This window comes from Syzygium oleosum, unplaced genomic scaffold, assembly GCF_021117445.2.
Source record: "Syzygium oleosum isolate NSW1041296 unplaced genomic scaffold, Sole_v2.1 Sole_v2.12, whole genome shotgun sequence".
NCBI lineage: Eukaryota > Viridiplantae > Streptophyta > Magnoliopsida > Myrtales > Myrtaceae > Syzygium > Syzygium oleosum.
In genome coordinates this window covers 2,321,631-2,337,850 of record NW_026607496.1, presented here as the reverse complement: position 1 = coordinate 2,337,850, position 16,220 = coordinate 2,321,631, and the positions used below count along the sequence as shown (strand labels likewise).

The 16,220-nt window shown below is 40.9% G+C and overlaps 2 protein-coding genes and 2 pseudogenes across 2 annotated transcripts; 3 read left to right on the top strand and 1 right to left on the bottom strand.

The window, feature by feature from the left end:
* Positions 1–142: 142 nt before the first annotated feature.
* LOC115677035 (antifungal protein ginkbilobin-like protein 2) lies at positions 143–544 on the bottom strand. Its single transcript, XM_030600079.1, has one exon. It carries the CDS (start codon positions 542–544, stop codon positions 143–145), a length of 402 nt encoding a protein of 133 aa, XP_030455939.1.
* A 3,804-nt stretch (positions 545–4,348) lies between these two features.
* LOC115666450 (pentatricopeptide repeat-containing protein At1g62930, chloroplastic-like) lies at positions 4,349–15,158 on the top strand (annotated as a pseudogene).
* Positions 12,003–14,185, top strand: LOC115677133 (pentatricopeptide repeat-containing protein At3g22470, mitochondrial-like). The gene has a single exon (XM_030600202.2). The coding sequence runs from the start codon at positions 12,007–12,009 to the stop codon at positions 14,098–14,100; it is 2,094 nt and encodes a 697-aa protein (XP_030456062.2). The 5' UTR covers positions 12,003–12,006; the 3' UTR covers positions 14,101–14,185.
* LOC130134644 (uncharacterized) lies at positions 14,933–15,672 on the top strand (annotated as a pseudogene).
* Positions 15,673–16,220: the final 548 nt, after the last annotated feature.

The window sequence follows — 16,220 nt, the reverse complement described above, 5'->3', positions numbered from 1 at the left end:
AAGCATACTTGAGCAACGAAGAACAAATGTCTAAGCTAGCTGTTCACTTTAGAAACTAGCTTTTAATGTCTCCATATGTGAGATAGTCATTGCGTCGATTGAAAAAGAAAACGGTAGGATTAAAGTATTGCAGATCCTATGTTTAATCCGCGCACGAATAATCTTTGTATCGCATTCTGCGATCTTGGAGCACCATTCGAATCCTGATGCTGTTTGGACAATCGAGGACCATCAGTTTTCTTGCAGAACTCACGCACGTTGCACAATTGTTGTACGAAAGCTCTTGGCTGCAAACAGTGTGGCCATAAGCAGTCGCGTCGGCAGAAGCAGAACGGGTATAATAATCGTAGCCAGGGTGGTTGGCCATCACAGTCGCCATATCTTCGAAGACGCACAATACGCTATTCGCATAAGGATCGTCCTGTTCATATACAGTGCAGTTACAAATCTTGCTTACTATGATTATATCGGGGTCACCCCGGACAACATTAAAAGCGAAAAAGAGACCGAAAATAGTGAGAGCAATTCGACAAGAAAAAGCCATTTTATGTTTTTTTTCTTGTTACCAACTTCTATTTGCATCTTATTTAAGTGGAAGACCATTTAAAGGATTTAATCATCTTTGTTTCCTTTGATGCTTTGTCTCGTGGATTAATATATGTATAAAATAGGTTTTGATTAATCCTAGATGTTAGGATGCACGTATGAATTGTGTTAGAGAAATCCCATATCGAAGAATTGGTATGATGTAGTGTAGTTAAAATATTCTAGTTGACCCATAATTTATTGGTTTAAGCTTTTGAGTAAAAGTGAGCCCAACTGAATAGCTTAACAAGCTCAGACTTGGTTGTCTTTTGGCGATTTCCCCAGGCGAAAGGTATTGGGCGTCTGCTGTTTGCTCCCAACAAAATGGTATCAGACCCGATGGGCCGCCAATCTAATTCAAGTTGAGATATCTTGATATAGAAAGATACCTAAATTAAGGGGGAGATTGTTAGGATTGTTTAATATTATATACTAGTTGGCCCATAACTCATTTGACTTAACATTTTGAGTGAAGGTTGGAGAGCAGACCTAACACTGAGCTCGCATGTGAGGAATAACACTGAGCTCGGCGTGTGAGGAAGAGATTGTTAGGATGATCCCACCTAACACTGAGCTCATACATAAGGAGGAGATTGTTAGGACGATCCCACGTCCCAGTTGGCCCATATCCCATTTATCTTAACCTTTTGAGTGAAACTGGGTTCAACTGGATATATTAACATATTTGGACTTAGGCCCCCTCTTGGCAATCTCTTCAGGCGAAAAGTATCATGCTTACACCAGATGTCTATTTCTAGATGCTTTCGTTAATGGTGTGATCTTTACTTGAATTTCATGAGAAATTTGTCATTAGCTGTTCGTTGTTTTGTGCAAATTATTCGAGGAACGTAACTTCGGTCGTCCATCTATTGATCATTAGCCGCTAATGCGTACAATGATCTTTCTTGAAGTCAATATTTAAATTCAGAATTTGCCCAAAAGGAAATAATTTAGATTTATAATAACGATTTTGTCTCATTTTCATTGTCTTTGATAATATTTGTTCTTTGTCAGTCTCATTTAGATATCATTTTACAATTTACTCTCATTTCTCGTTTTGACGATTAGATTACTAGAGTTCAACATACACAATCTACCGAAACTAATCATGACATTCAAACTGATAGAAAAATAATATTATATAGACTTTGTTATTACCGTTTATAGATTGCAATCGTCATGAATTGGATTTCGCAAGGAAGACAACCCATAATTATTAAGGCTCCGTTTGTTTCAAAAAAAAAATTATTCTGAAAATATTTTCAAAGGAATTTATTTTGAAGGAAAATGAATATCGACTGTATTTTGCAAATAATAAGAAAGTCCTTTCTCGATATTTGATGCAGGAATTATAAAGCATACCTTTGAGAAAAAATCTCAAGTACAACCTCAGATTCTGGGTTGGGGCGCCGGAGACTCACCCCCAAGCGCCAAGGTCTACTTTTATTTTGAAAAATAATTTCTGATTTTTAAACGAGAAAATCATTTAGCCTATATTATTATCAATATTACATATTGGGTTATTTATAGTATTATTTTACCTTCAAGTTGGTTATTCGCCAGCACCAAATCTACCTGACTTTAAAAAGAAAAAAAGAAAAAGGGAAAACGCTTGACCAAAAGTATTCGAAAACATCTTCAATTTCCGAGAACTGGTAATTTTCGTATCTCATCCTATAGTAGTAGAGCCAAATGTAAACCCATGCTATTTGGGCAGTTATTGAGTATATGATTCTTCACTGAGCTCATGCAAGTAGCTTAATCAGTAGATGAAATCGGTCGACTGGTAAAAGCATGGCCATAAGCCAGTGTTTCAAAGTCAGGAGAATAGGCGTAGCAATCAAAGTTAGGGTAGTACCACATAGAGGTCGCCATGTCCTCAAGAACATACCATAAGATCACCGCTTCCATAAACATCACCGTTGCAAGTTATGGTTACTAATGTCGTGCTCGGATCGCCCTGGACGAAATCGAACACGATAAGGAGACTGAGGAGAGGGAGTGCAAATCGACGAACAAAAGCCATAACCATGTTTTATCTTTTCTGTTCTTACCAACTCTTCCTTCCTTCCTTTCTTTCCTTTTCCTTTTGCTGCTACTTTTGTAAGACTATATATAAAGCACTCATCTTTGTTTCCTCCGATAATTTGAGCAATAGATCCCTATATCCGTCGGATATTAGATATGCTTTGTCGATCCGGGATGTCGATATCGAAGATACTTTGTTTGATCCTTCTCTCCATGTAGCTATTTTCTACCTGTATTGATGAAAATAATGCCGTCTATTAGATGCTCGGAAGACCGGAGAGATATGGCTTAGTTTGAATTGGCTTAAAAAATCTGTCGACGGTGTCAAAAATGGCGGGCCAATCAGTCACCCAACCTGAGATAGACTACACGGGCCTTAGCCATGCCCATGCCACGCGACACCGCCCCCTCGTACCTGGTGGTGCCTAAGCATTAACGGTGGCCGTCGAGGTCATAGCATTGGCAGATTGACTTGATCATACGAATTAAAAGGTTTGGGTACCAATTCAAAGTTTTTCCCTGGAAGTTTCAACCTTGTTGACTATGACAACAGCGACAACAATAAACAAACAGACTTACGACTATGGCGGGGAGGTCGTACCGTCCTGCTCTCTCGCCACCCATACTCTAGTCAAAAGACTGAAGGCCCCTACTGAAGATTCGAAAGGCGAGCATTGGAATGAGAAAGGCTTGTAGACTCGTGAGGCTGAATGGTTCAGATCTTGTCTCATGTTCGGATTCGTACCCATGACCTCAGCGACCCTACCGGCCGTAAATCCCTTGAAGGAAAAGAAAAGAAAAAAGAAAATAAACAAAGAAAGAAAAGGGAAGGATAAAAAAGGAAAAAAAAAAATTCAAAAAATTGAAAAAATCAGCCATGTCAGCGTCGATTGTAACCGGCTGTGCCATGTAGGATGGCCGACGCTAATTAAACCGCCACGTCATCAATTTCCGACTAAAATTGACCAAATGGACTATATTGAAAAATCGTCAAATGATTGATGACTAAATTGACTAAATTGAATAGTTTGGGACTGCATTGACTGTTGTACATTTGAGATTTTTTGGACAATTATCTCCTAGAATTCCTAATATAAAGTAAAGAAATAAGTGCATAAATAGTATTTAATGTTTGGACTGTTGGTTAATTGAAAATTCAAGTTTTTATTTTGGTCAATCAGGAACTTAACATTTTAAACAACCCCAAATTGAGAATCGAGCTCGCTGTCAGTGTAATTCAGGCGTAAAATATCCAACATGGTATATGTGGTCATTTGCCATGTGTCATTTCCAACATACACGAGTTTGACAATTTTATCTTTTGGTATACTGGTGAGCATGAAATCTAGTTTATCTTATGATATATAGATTATGAATACTCGGAAAACACCCTGTGTGCAACGTTGACAATCTCACAAGTTGAAACTTTACTGAATTTCCACTTATTGGTATCATCTTCTACATAATCAATCCTCCCTTTAACAGTAACAGAATTTGTGGAGTTTGACATATCGGGAAGCATAGGACAACGTTCTTTTGCTGATATTATTACCAATGCTCTATACTGGGTTGTTTTAGTGTCCTTATCCCTTAGTAGAGACTGGCGTACTTTGAGAAGAGAGAGAGACCAAAGCAAAAGCTCTTCAGTTTTCAGATTCATCGTCAGCAGCAGATGAACCGCACCAGTCTGTGCCCTGCTTCCTCCATCTTCCTTCTTCTTTTTCCTGCTCCATCTGCCATCTCCGGCCAGTCAGCATCCCATTCCCTTCTCTGTCTCCCTCTCTCTTCTCGCCGTCGTCGGGGCTTTTGTTCGATCCCCACTTCTAATGTAGACGACCCGAACCGGTTCTTGAGTTACGTGAGGACAAATTGTAGAGCTAGTGGTGGTGGTGGTGGTGGGTTGACGAGGGTCGGCGACGCCTTGTGTTGCTTCGGTAAAATGATTAAGATCTACCCTTTGCCTTCTTCCAGAGATTTTAGTCTACTGTTGGGTGCTATAGCGAGGATGAAGCAGTACTCGACTGCTACCTTGATCCATGGTCTGTGCAATGTAGGCCAGATGGAAGATGCTCTCGTATTGTTGAAAGAGATGACGAGAGCAGGCATACAACCCGACATATTCACTTATAACTCCTTGATTCATTGCTTATGCAACCTAGGCCAATGGAAAGATGCTACTGTGTTGTTAGAGAAGATGATGAAGGTAGGAATTGAACCGGATGTGGTTACTTATACCTCCGTCATTCAGGGAGTGTGCAATTCCGGCCAATTGAAAGAGGCTCGAAGACTGCTGAGTCATATGGTGCAAAGCAGAGTAATGCCGAATGTTCAAACCTTCACTATCCTGGTGGATGCACATTGTAAAGAGGGAATGCTTGCAGAGGCAGAGGCCATAGTGGACCAGATGATTCAATTAGGTATAGTGCCTTCTAATTTCTTATATAATACATTGATGAACGGTTATTTTTTGCAAAATAGAATGGACGATGCGATCGAAGTGCTTAATTTGATGGTTGAAAGAGGCTGCTCACCTGATGTCGTTTGTTATAACACGTTGATTAACGGATATTGCAAAGCAAAAAGAGTTGACGACAAGTCCGAGATGCTTTTCCGAGAAATGCTGAAAAGGGGCTGTAATCCTGATGTCATCACGTACAGCACTCTCGTCAACGGATTTTGCCAGGTTGGAAACCTTCAAGCCGCGGAGGAGCTAATAAACGAGATGCAATCTCGGAATCTATCTCTAGATCATTATACCTTGAATGCTTTCCTGGATGGCTTGTGTAAAATGCAGCAGATTAACAAGGCCATGATATTGCTCCGAAAGATGGAAGATTCCAAATTCGTCCCCAACATTGTGACTTACAATACCCTAATAAATGGCATGTGTATGCCGGAAAGCTCGACGATGCAAAAGGGCTGTTTGATTGTTTGCATGCTCGAGGCTTGCAACCTAACGTGTGGACTTAATAGTATTGTCATGCATGGATTGTGCAAAAGAGGACGCACGGAGGAAGCATATCTGCTGCTAAAGGAGATGGAAGGAAATGGATGCTTTCCAGATGGTGTCACTTATAACACAATCATCCGAGGACTACTAAGAAATAACGAAAATATGAGAGCATCACAACTTGTCGGTGAAATGGTTGAAAGGAGTTTTTCTGCAAATATAGCGACGATGGAGCTGTGGGTTAAGTATCTCGGGACAAATGGAACTACTTCTTTTAGTCGAACTCTCCATTGTTGCTGAGATCTGTCCACTTTTTCAGCTGAAATGGGATGATGAGTAAACCAGATCAATGGTAAGTTTTCTTCCAAACATCATCTCATTGAGTCCCACGTCCTATTAATGAACTTGTTTCAAGTCTGGGAGATTTTTTCTCTGGCTTTTCATTATAAGGCTTTTCAAGGGGTGGAAGGTGGATTTGTTTCTAGTATACCTTGGTTCTGTAAGAAATCTCTCTTTTAACTGGTACATGTACTCGTCGGTTAGTGCATTTGATGCCTAATATTTATCAATCAGGTGAGATTCATACAGATGATCAAGTGGTGTGAGGATGCTCTTGAATTAAATAGATGTTAACAGCAATAACTCTACCATGTACTAAAGTTATGCAATTCTGACGTTGTGCACAAATCTCATGGACAGAGACTAGTTTTCTTTTATACTATTTTCCTTGCGCAATCTGATCCCTTCAATGTCCTATCTACCATTGTAATTTCAAAGAAGATGCATACATGAAGGTGGATGGTATTTGATCATGGTTATGGTCACTTTGAATCAATAGTGGAGAATATTTGTGATGAGCTGGGTACTCAGATTATCATCGCAGGTCAATTGCATATTTGGGTTATTTGCTCTGCTTCTTACATGCAAATAAGAGCCAAGTTTGACGGACGGCTTGCTGACTAAGGAACATGGCAGCAAGTGTATGAAAACTACTTGCGGTATCTTTTCCTTTGCACTGCGATGGATTTTATGCAAAGCATTTGATTTACGGGTGAACATCGTATCAGATGGTATGATGTTACAATTTTGCATCTTAATCGCCGGTACGGCATTACGCACAGTTCATCAACGAGCTCTTACTGCAATATTCAGAAGGAATGATGATTTGAGAATGTTAGTCAGGCCTTCCTCTTTGCTATTTCTCTTTGAAATCATATATCAATATGTACTTTAACAAATGCACTTGGATAAACCTCATTTCCTCGTATTCATTACCAACAAATTTTGCACAATATAGTGCATAAGATGTCGTGAATTGCAATGCAAGCAGATTATCGAGCTTTGTATTGAGGCTGGCTTAAATAGTTAAGATTTCCTCCAATTCTTTTCAAGTAGAGTCAAGTAGCTTATGCTTGAAATCTTCAACTTAAATTAGCGCACACGATACATTCACAAGTGTTGGAAACATGCATATAACATCGTCATTCAACTTGACTTTCAGGTTTAACTCCCCATCAGACTCAAATTTCCTTTTGACATATGAGTCAAGTCAGGTCAGCTAAAGTTCAAGCTCAAGAGACAACTTATCAACTCGAACTCGAGGTGAGTATAAGCGTCATTGGCTTTGAGTTGTAAATTATATTGACTCATCTCATATCGATGCTTTCCCTAGTTAGATATCAACAACAACTAGAGGCCTTGAGAGGTTCAACCTTTGCAGAATTCAGAGTGCAATCTTTGAGAGAACATAAATTAGCTTCACGCTCTAGGCCATCAATGACATTATTGGAAGAGCAAAACCAAACAGCTCGCATTACAGAGTCACAAACGCAATCAATAGCTCAATGCCAGCAAGCATTTGGTCTGCTCCCGACCCCCCGTTTTTCCTCCCAGATGAAAAACCACAGCGTAAGAAAAAAGAAGAAAAAGAATTAACACAAATCGGCATTCGACATATCTTGTAAATGAAAAAGGGACTCAAAAACTTAGGCAGATGCCGGTGTTGGTCTTCTGTCACCCTCTTCCTTCGTAACCGAGTCATCTAAGTTCTCGATGACTCTGTCCTCCCAGCCATTGCCGTCCTCTTCTTCCACAGGCAGGACATTCAAAATCTTGCCTTTCGTGGGCGCGGGTGTCTCGGTTGCTGAGGGTGGTGATACTGATGAAGTCAGGGAAAATGAGACCATGCTAGTGACAGAGGGGGTAACCAACAATATAAACTTCTGCAACCTCTTCAATCCCCTCATCTATACAAGCCACATCCTGCATGATGAGTTGGTGATACTCGACAATTTCCCTTAGCAAGCGGTTCGCGCGTGCAAATGTTTCATTCTCGTTTGCCAAACGAGCTAGCTTTCTTCGCAAGAAGCTTCTCGAGTTGAAGGCGTATCTGAGAAATATACTTGTGAGGAGCTTAACCAATGTGGTTCATGGGTTGGATACTAACTCGGACCTAATAGCAAATTGGGAAATAGTGACATGTAGATAATGATGCATTTGAAACGAAGCTGAGTAGGAGGTGGGCATAAATTGCTTTACAATGCCTGAGAGTCCCATACTTGCGCACGGTGAATATTGGTGTCCTCTCGTGTATGCATGCGGCGAGCGTGTGCACAGAAAGGGATCTGTCTAAAAGTAATCACTTGCGTATCTTAAAATAATGAACAAACGAGAGATATTTCATCATCCATAAAATTGTTTAAATATAAATGGTTATCGACAATGAAATCATTTTTCATTGACTAATTATTTTAAGCGATATAAGCGATTATATTTAGGAGAATATTTTACAAATCTTTCAGTTTCCTCTCGACAAACGGATCACTAATGATGCCATCCCTCTAAGTTATGCAATGGGTACCAAGCCAAGTAAACTGTCCATAAACAATGAAAGCTGAAAAGAACTTATTGTTAGGGTTGGTAATTCTTGTTGGGTCATACTCTGCTAGTTCTGAAATTTCTGAAAAGCTCGTCACTTTGGTTGACCTGTTTGTGGGAGATTAGTGGCCATCAAGGAATGTGTGAGACAAGGATCCATCTTATTCTTATGCAATCCTAGAAGAAAACCTTAGAAGTGGATTTCTAAACAGCATCTTGTTTTCTTGCTTCTTGTTAATTGGTGGTAATTTGCATCTTAATTGCCGTTACCACTTTTTGCAAGATTCACTGTTACTACACTCGTGTCACATTTACCTCAAATTAATTTTTGTGTCACAAAAAAAATCCAGAACCGATACACCCGTGCTACAATCATCTCAAATTATTTTTCGTGTCACAAAAAATCTTTAAAATTGGGTTAAATGTGACACTAATTTACCATATTGGGATTTTGGGTTAGATGTGGCACGGATGTAGCAATTTGACAATTATTTGAATGGTATAAGCTAATTTTTAAAAGTCAGGGTTTATTTTTTTTTTATAAAAAAAGGGGATATGTTTACTAGAAGTACTAAAACTTGTCACGAAAGTACAATTAAGTCCTAAAACTTGCAAAAACTGCAATCAAGTCCTAAAACTTGTTAAATTGATTCAATCGAGTCTTAAAGTTAACACCGTCTAATTTACTAATGAAAAATGCTAACGTGGCATTTTTTTTTCCTATCTTACGGGGCAATGACATGACTAAATTATTATACATAAGACCAAAACGATGTCGTTTTGACCTAATTTTAATTTTTAATACTAATTTCATTTAAATTTAAAATACGCTAAAAAATTATTAAAAAAAAGGGGAAGAAGGAAGTCAGGCAGGGAAGGTTGCAGCTCTCCCCACCGCTACCACCGTCCCCGCCCCACCATCGCCGGGAGGGGCCGATGACCCTCGTTGATGGCAAGCGAGGGCGTGCAAGCCCTCGCCCGGTCTGGGGGAGGGGCGCAACCCGTCACCTACCGTTGGCGAGGGTCGCCACTAGATTGGCTGCAAATGGCGGCCCTCGGTCAGGTTTGGGTGAGTCTAGGGGAGGGCCGCAACCCCTCGCTGGTCATTCCTCACCCTCGTTGGCCCCTCTCGGCGTTGGTGGGCGGTAGCGGCGACGAGGGCTTCTAGCCCTCCCTGCATGAGTTTAGCTCCTCCTCTTTTTTATGTTTTTTTTATTTAACTTTTTTTTTAAAATTTAAATTTAAATAAAATTTATATTATAATAAAAAAAAGTTACGTCATCGCCACGTAGGATAATTTTTTTTAAAAAAAAATTCACGTCATCATTTTTCGTTAGTAAATTAGACGATGTTAATTTTAGGACTCGATTGACTCAATTTGATAAGTTTTAAGACTTGATTGCACTTTTTGCAAGTTTTAGGACTCAATTATACTTTCGTGACAAGTTTTGGGACTTCTAGTGAATATATCCCTAAAAAAATTATATGACTTCAAAGTGTTTTTTTGGTCAAAGACTTCCGAGTTTGACTCGATTAAAACTTTATACTTTTCAAAATTAAATCAGTGAAGGAAGTATTTTGAGCTCATGGGACCATAAAATGAGTATAAGGCCTTGGTAGAGAGAAACTCGTATCACAAAAAACTTCAAACTAATACACTTGTGATAAATTTATCCCAAACAAATTTTTTGACAACCAAAAACTCCAAAATAGTACACTTGTGACCAATTTACCCTCCGTTAGTTTTCGTTAACTTTTACCATCAAATTGCTGAGTTATATGACACGTGACAGTTGACGAGTATACAAATTTAGAATTTTACCCCTCAGTTTGTCACATATTTATTAGTTTGTAATTTTTCATGGTATTAATCCAATTTAACATAAGATAAATTTGTCATAAGTGTACCGGTTTGGAGTTTTTAGTGATAAAAAAATTAGTTTGGGTAAAATAGTCACATGTATATCAATTTGGGGTTTTTTGGGGCTAATTTTAAAAAAAAAAACACAAACTTTAGGTCGATTGATAATTCTGGCTTAAACTTTTCTTTGTCTCGTAAAGAAGCATCAACTTTAGGTCGAGTGATAATTCTGGCCCTTACTTTTTTTGTCTCGTAAAAAATCACTAACTTTCGGCCTTATCTCAAATCTGGCTCTCGTTGACTCTCTGTCTAAAGTCACTCTTGTTTGAGAAAAAAAGGTTATGGTCGTGAGCTTGTCTGATCTTGTCCATGGCGTCTGTTGACGGGTGATGGTCTATAGCTTCAAAGTTCAACAAAACGGCGAAGTCTGGCCAGAGAGATTCAATCTAGAGATCTTTTTGACTTGCCGATGAAGTGAATGAGATGAACATTTTCACAGTTATTTCTCAAGTTGTGGCTCAGAGAAGAAGACAATGAATAGTGCTTTAAATTCAGTCAGCAAGTCTTGTGGATTTATTACTGAGGTGGAATAGTCAAGTTGGATAATCAATTAAGGGGTCAGATTTGGGATATAAGGCTCCGTTCGTTTCACGAAAAATAACTTCCGAGAAAACATTTTCCGGTGTTTGTTTCACAGAAAATAACTTCCTACAGAAAACATTTTCCTTCCTATGGACAAAATGCCTTCACTTTTGAGGAAATTGATTTCCTCTTTAGAGGAAATCATTTTTCTTCTTCTTCTTTCACAACTTATTTTCAATATTTTCTTTTTCTTTTCCTTCTTCTTCCTCAGCCGATCGCTGCCGATCGCCGGCCACGGCGGCGGCCGGCGACCGACCAGCTCGAGCCTCGCCACAAGCCGGCGAGGCTTGAGTCAAGCCTCGCTGGCCTGTGGCGAGGCTCCGGCTCGCCTGATTCGCCGTGAGTGAGCTCGCCCAAGGCCGGTTAGACGAGCTCGGGCCTCGCCAGATCCGGCGAGCTGGGCGAGGCTCGCCTGGCCCAAGGTTGCTAGATGTCGATGAGGCTCTGGCGAGCCTCGCCCAGCTCGCCAAATCTGGCGAGGCCCGAGCTTGCCTGACCGGCCTTGGGCGAGCTTGCCCACATCGGATCAGGCAAGCCGGAAACTTGCCACAAGCCGGCGAGGCTTGACCTCGCCGGAATCTGGCAAGAGCTCGAGCCTCGCTAGCCTGTGGTGAGGCTCGAGCCTCGCTAGCCTGTGGTGAGGCTCGAGCTGGCCAGTCGTCGACCGCTGCAGTGGCCCGCTACCGGCTAAGGAAGAAGAAGGAAAAAAAAAAGAAAAGAAAAAGAAAATAAAAAAGAAAAATATTTTTAATGACTTCCGAGAAAATTAAAAAATATTTTCCGAAACTTTTTCAGATTTCAGCCGAACACCAGAAAATTATGTCATTTTCGAGGAAAATGACTTTCGGAAAAACATTTTTCACAAACGTAACATTTTCCGTGAAACGAACGGAGCCTAAGTGAAAATTGGTAATTTTTTATGAGATAAAAAAAAAATTAGGATCAGAATTGTCACTCAATCGAAAATTTATTCTTCTTTTTGGAATTAAGTCATATTTTTATGATAAAAAAATTAATTTACGATAAATTTGTTCAAGTTGTATCGATTTGGATTTTTCGTTGTATGCATCCTAAGGCAAAAGCTATTCAGTTTTCGGATTCGTCATCATCAGCTGAGATGAAGCGAACGGGTCACTGCCCTGCGTCTTCCATCTTCCTTCTTCTTCTTCGTCCTTCTCCGACTGCTATGTCCAGCCAGTCGTCATCCCATTCCCTTCTCCATCTCCCTTTCTCGTCTCGCCCTCGTCGGAGGTTTTCTTCGATCCCTAACCCTAAGCCGAACCAGGTCTTGAGTTACGGGAGGACAAATTGCAGAGCTAAAGGTGGTGGTGGTGGTGGTGGTGGGTTCACGAGTGTGGGCGATGCCCTCCGTTGCTTCGATAAAATGATCAACACCGACCCTTTGCCTTCCGCCAGGGATTTCAGTCTTCTGTTGGGTGCTGTAGTGAGGATGAAGCACTACTCCACTGCCATCCGGTTGATTGAGCAGCTGCATTCGTTTGGGATTGAAGATAATCATTTTTGGCTGACGATTTCGTTGAATTGCTTTTGTCGGTTACATCGGGTTGATTTGGGCTTGTCTATCCTGGGTAGGATCTTGAAGCTTGGGTTTCGCGTCGATGTGGTGGCGTCGAGCACCCTAATTGATGGTCTCCTTATTCAGGGCAAAACTGATCAAGCGTTGAGGTTCCTCCATTATATGCAGCGAAAAGGCCCCGCACCCAATGAGATCACGTATGCGATAATCGCGAAGGGGTTATGCAGGGCGGGTAACGCCAGATTGGCGATTGAATTGCTAAGGGACTGGGAAGAGAGAAGCTGCAGGCTTAATTCCTTCACATACAACATAGTAATAGATGGTCTTTGCAAGGAGGGATTGATCACAGAGGCCTTGAGACTCCACGAAAGTTTGAGTATGAAGGGCGTCCGACCAGATGTTGTTACTTATACCTCCTTGATCCATGGCCTGTGCAATGTAGGCCAGATGGAAGATGCCCTGGTATTGTTGAAAGAGATGACGAGCGGAGGCATCCAACCCAACTTACTCACTTATAGCTCGTTGATTCATTGCTTATGCAACCTAGGCCAATGGAAAGATGCTACAGTCTTGTTGGAGAAGATGATGAAGGCAGGAATTGAACCGGACGTCGTTACTTATACCTCCGTCATTCAAGGAGTGTGCAATTCCGGCCAATTGGAAGAGGCTCGAAGACTGCTGAGTCATATGATGCGAAGCAGAGTAATGCCGAATGTTCTAACCTTCACTGTTCTGGTGGATGCACATTGTAAAGAGGGAATGCTTGAAGAGGCAGAGGCCATAGTGGACCAGATGATTCAATTAGGTATAGTGCCTTCTAATTTCACTTATAATACATTGATGAATGGTTATTGTCTGCAAAATCGAATGGATGATGCAATGGAAGTGTTTAATTTGATGGTCGAAAGAGGCTGTTCACCTGATGTTGTTAGTTATAACATGTTGATTAACGGATACTGCAAAGCGAGAAGAGTTGACAAGTCAAAGATGCTTTTCCAAGAAATGCTTCAGAGGGGCCTGATTCCTAATGTCATCACATACAACACTCTTGTGAATGGATTTTGCCAGGTCGGGAACCTTCAAGCCGCCGAGGAGCTAATTAACGAAATGCAATCTCGCAATCTATCTCTAAATCATTATACATTGAATGCGTTATTGGATGGCTTGTGTAAAACACAACAGATTGACAAGGCCATGATATTGCTTCGAAAGATGGAAGATTCCAAGTTCATCCCAGACATTGTAACTTACAATATCCTAATGAATGGCATGTGTAATGCCGGAAAACTCGACGATGCAATGGGGCTGTTTAATTGTTTGCATGCTCGAGGCATGCAACCTAGCGTGTGGACATATAGTGTCATCATGCATGGATTGTGCAAAGGAGGACGCACGGAGGAAGCATATCAGCTGCTAAAGGAGATGGAACGAAACGCATGCTTTCCAAATGGTGTCACTTACAACATAATAATCCAAGGGCTTCTAAGACATAACGAAAATACGAGAGCAGCGCAACTGGTCGGTGAAATGGTTGAAAGGGGATTTTCTGCAGATGTAGTGACGATGGAGTTGTGGGTTAAATATCTCATGATAAGTGGAACTTCATCCTTTTCTAGTTGAACTCTCCATTGTGTCAGAGATCTGTCCACTTTTTCATCTGAAATGTGATGAAGAGTTAACCAGATTAACGGCAAGTTTTCTTCCACACATTATCTCAATGAGTCCCATGTGCCATTTATAAAGTTGTTTCAAGTCTGGGAGATTTTTTCTCTTGCTTCATTATAAAGCTTTTGGAGGGGTGGAAGGTAGATTTTGTTTCTCGTATGCCTAGGGTCTGTAAGAAGTCGCTGTATTTAACTGGTACATGTACTTGTCGATTTGTGCTTCTGATGCCTAGTATTTATCAAACAGGTGAAATTCATAAGAATGATCAAGCGGTGTGAGGATGTTCTTGAATTAAATAGATCATAGATGCTAATAGCAATAACTTTACTATGTACTAAAGTCATGCAATTCAGACATTATACACAAATAACATGAACCTCTTCCTCAAAATGGAACTAAAGAAAACAAATTTCCTTTTTTCCGGGGTGTTATGTATGTGCTTGGAGAGAGAGAGAGGGAGATACTGGTGTTCTTTTATTTTCTTTTCCTAACACGATCTGATCCCTTCAATGACTTATTTACCATAGTTCTTCAAAGAAGATGCATGGGTGGAAGTGGATGGTATTTGATCATGGTGATGGGCACTTTGAATCAATAGCATTGAATACTTGTGGTGGGCTGGGTACTCAGATTATCATTGCAGGCCGATTACATATTTGGGTTATTTGCTCTGCTTCTTACAGCGAAGTTTGAGGGACGGCTTGCTGACTAAGGAACATGGCTGCAAGTGTATGGAAACAACTTGCAGTAACTTTTCCCTTGCACTGTGAGGGATTTTCCGAAAAGAATGAGCACCGCTGACAGACATTGCCCGTGCCAAACCACGTTGACGTCTTGAATGGCACCAATCAACTTCATTACAGACAGGCCCATAGGATGTAACTTTCTTTACGCTCTCAATAGAGGTACATTCATTGCCAATTTTCTGTTTTAATAACTGACTGAGGAACACAAGTTTCGGTTTGTTTTTGCGTTTCACTCACAGCAGCAGGGTTTGCCTGGACAGTCTGCCTCTCATCACGCCCTCCACCCTTTGATTCTTGACACATACAATCATCGTAGCGTGCAAGCAAATGATTGTTTAGTGCGGTGTCAGGATGCTCTTGAGTTTGGTAAATGTTAGTGGCAGTAAATTTACTTTGTACTAAAGATCTGCAATGCAGACGTTATGGACCAATATCATGGACCTAAAGAAAACAAAAGGACTCTGGGGTTCAAAATATTATGCTATAAATCCTGATTAGCTTGTAATGTATGTGCTTGGAGAGAGATGCTAGTTTTCTTTGGTACAGTTTTGTTAACGCAATCTGATCCCTTCAATGTCCTATAGTTACTTCAAAGAAGATGCATACGTGGAAGTGGATGGTACTGGATCATGGTGATAGGCACTTTGAATTAATAGCGGAGAATATTTTTGGCAAGCTGGTTACTCAGATTATCATCGCAGCCAGATTACACATTTGGGTTTTTTGCTCTGCTTCTTACGTGGCAAATTATAGCGAAGCTATGTGCTCTGCTTCTGGCTAAGTAACATGGCAGCAATGCTATCAAAACTACTTGCAGTATCAAAACTACTTGCAGCAAGGCCGCCTGGCGGCCTCGCTCAAATCTGGCGACAACCTTTGCCGCCTCGCCCGTGACCGGCAAGGCCACAACGGCCTCGCCCTCGGGCCTTCGCGGCCACGAGCGAGGCCGCCAGATCTCGTGGCCGCCCAGATCTGGCGATGGCCTTCTCGGCCTTGCTCGCCGCTGGCGAGGCCGCAACGGCCTCGCCCACGGCTTTCGCGACCGAGGACAAGGCGGTCGTCTCCCAATCTGGGCGAGGGCTTCACAGCCGGCGAGGGTCGCCGGTGATCCTCACCGGCATTGAAAAAAAAAGGAAAAGAAAAAGAAAATTTCAAAAAATTCAAAAAAATAAAATGAAAAATATTTAAAAAATTCACGTCGGATGGAAAATTAATAAAAAAATTCATGTATGATGGTTTGTTGGAAATGGCACTCAAATGATCTATTTTCACTGAAAATGACACTCAAGTGATTTTTTTTTATCGGAAGTGGCACTTAAGTGAATAAAA

Coding starts and splice junctions, on each gene's coding strand:
- LOC115677035 (XM_030600079.1), bottom strand. CDS start 544: ATGGCTTTTTCTTGTCGAATTGCTCTCACTATTTTCGGTCTCTTTTTC.
- LOC115677133 (XM_030600202.2), top strand. CDS start 12,007: ATGCATCCTAAGGCAAAAGCTATTCAGTTTTCGGATTCGTCATCATCA.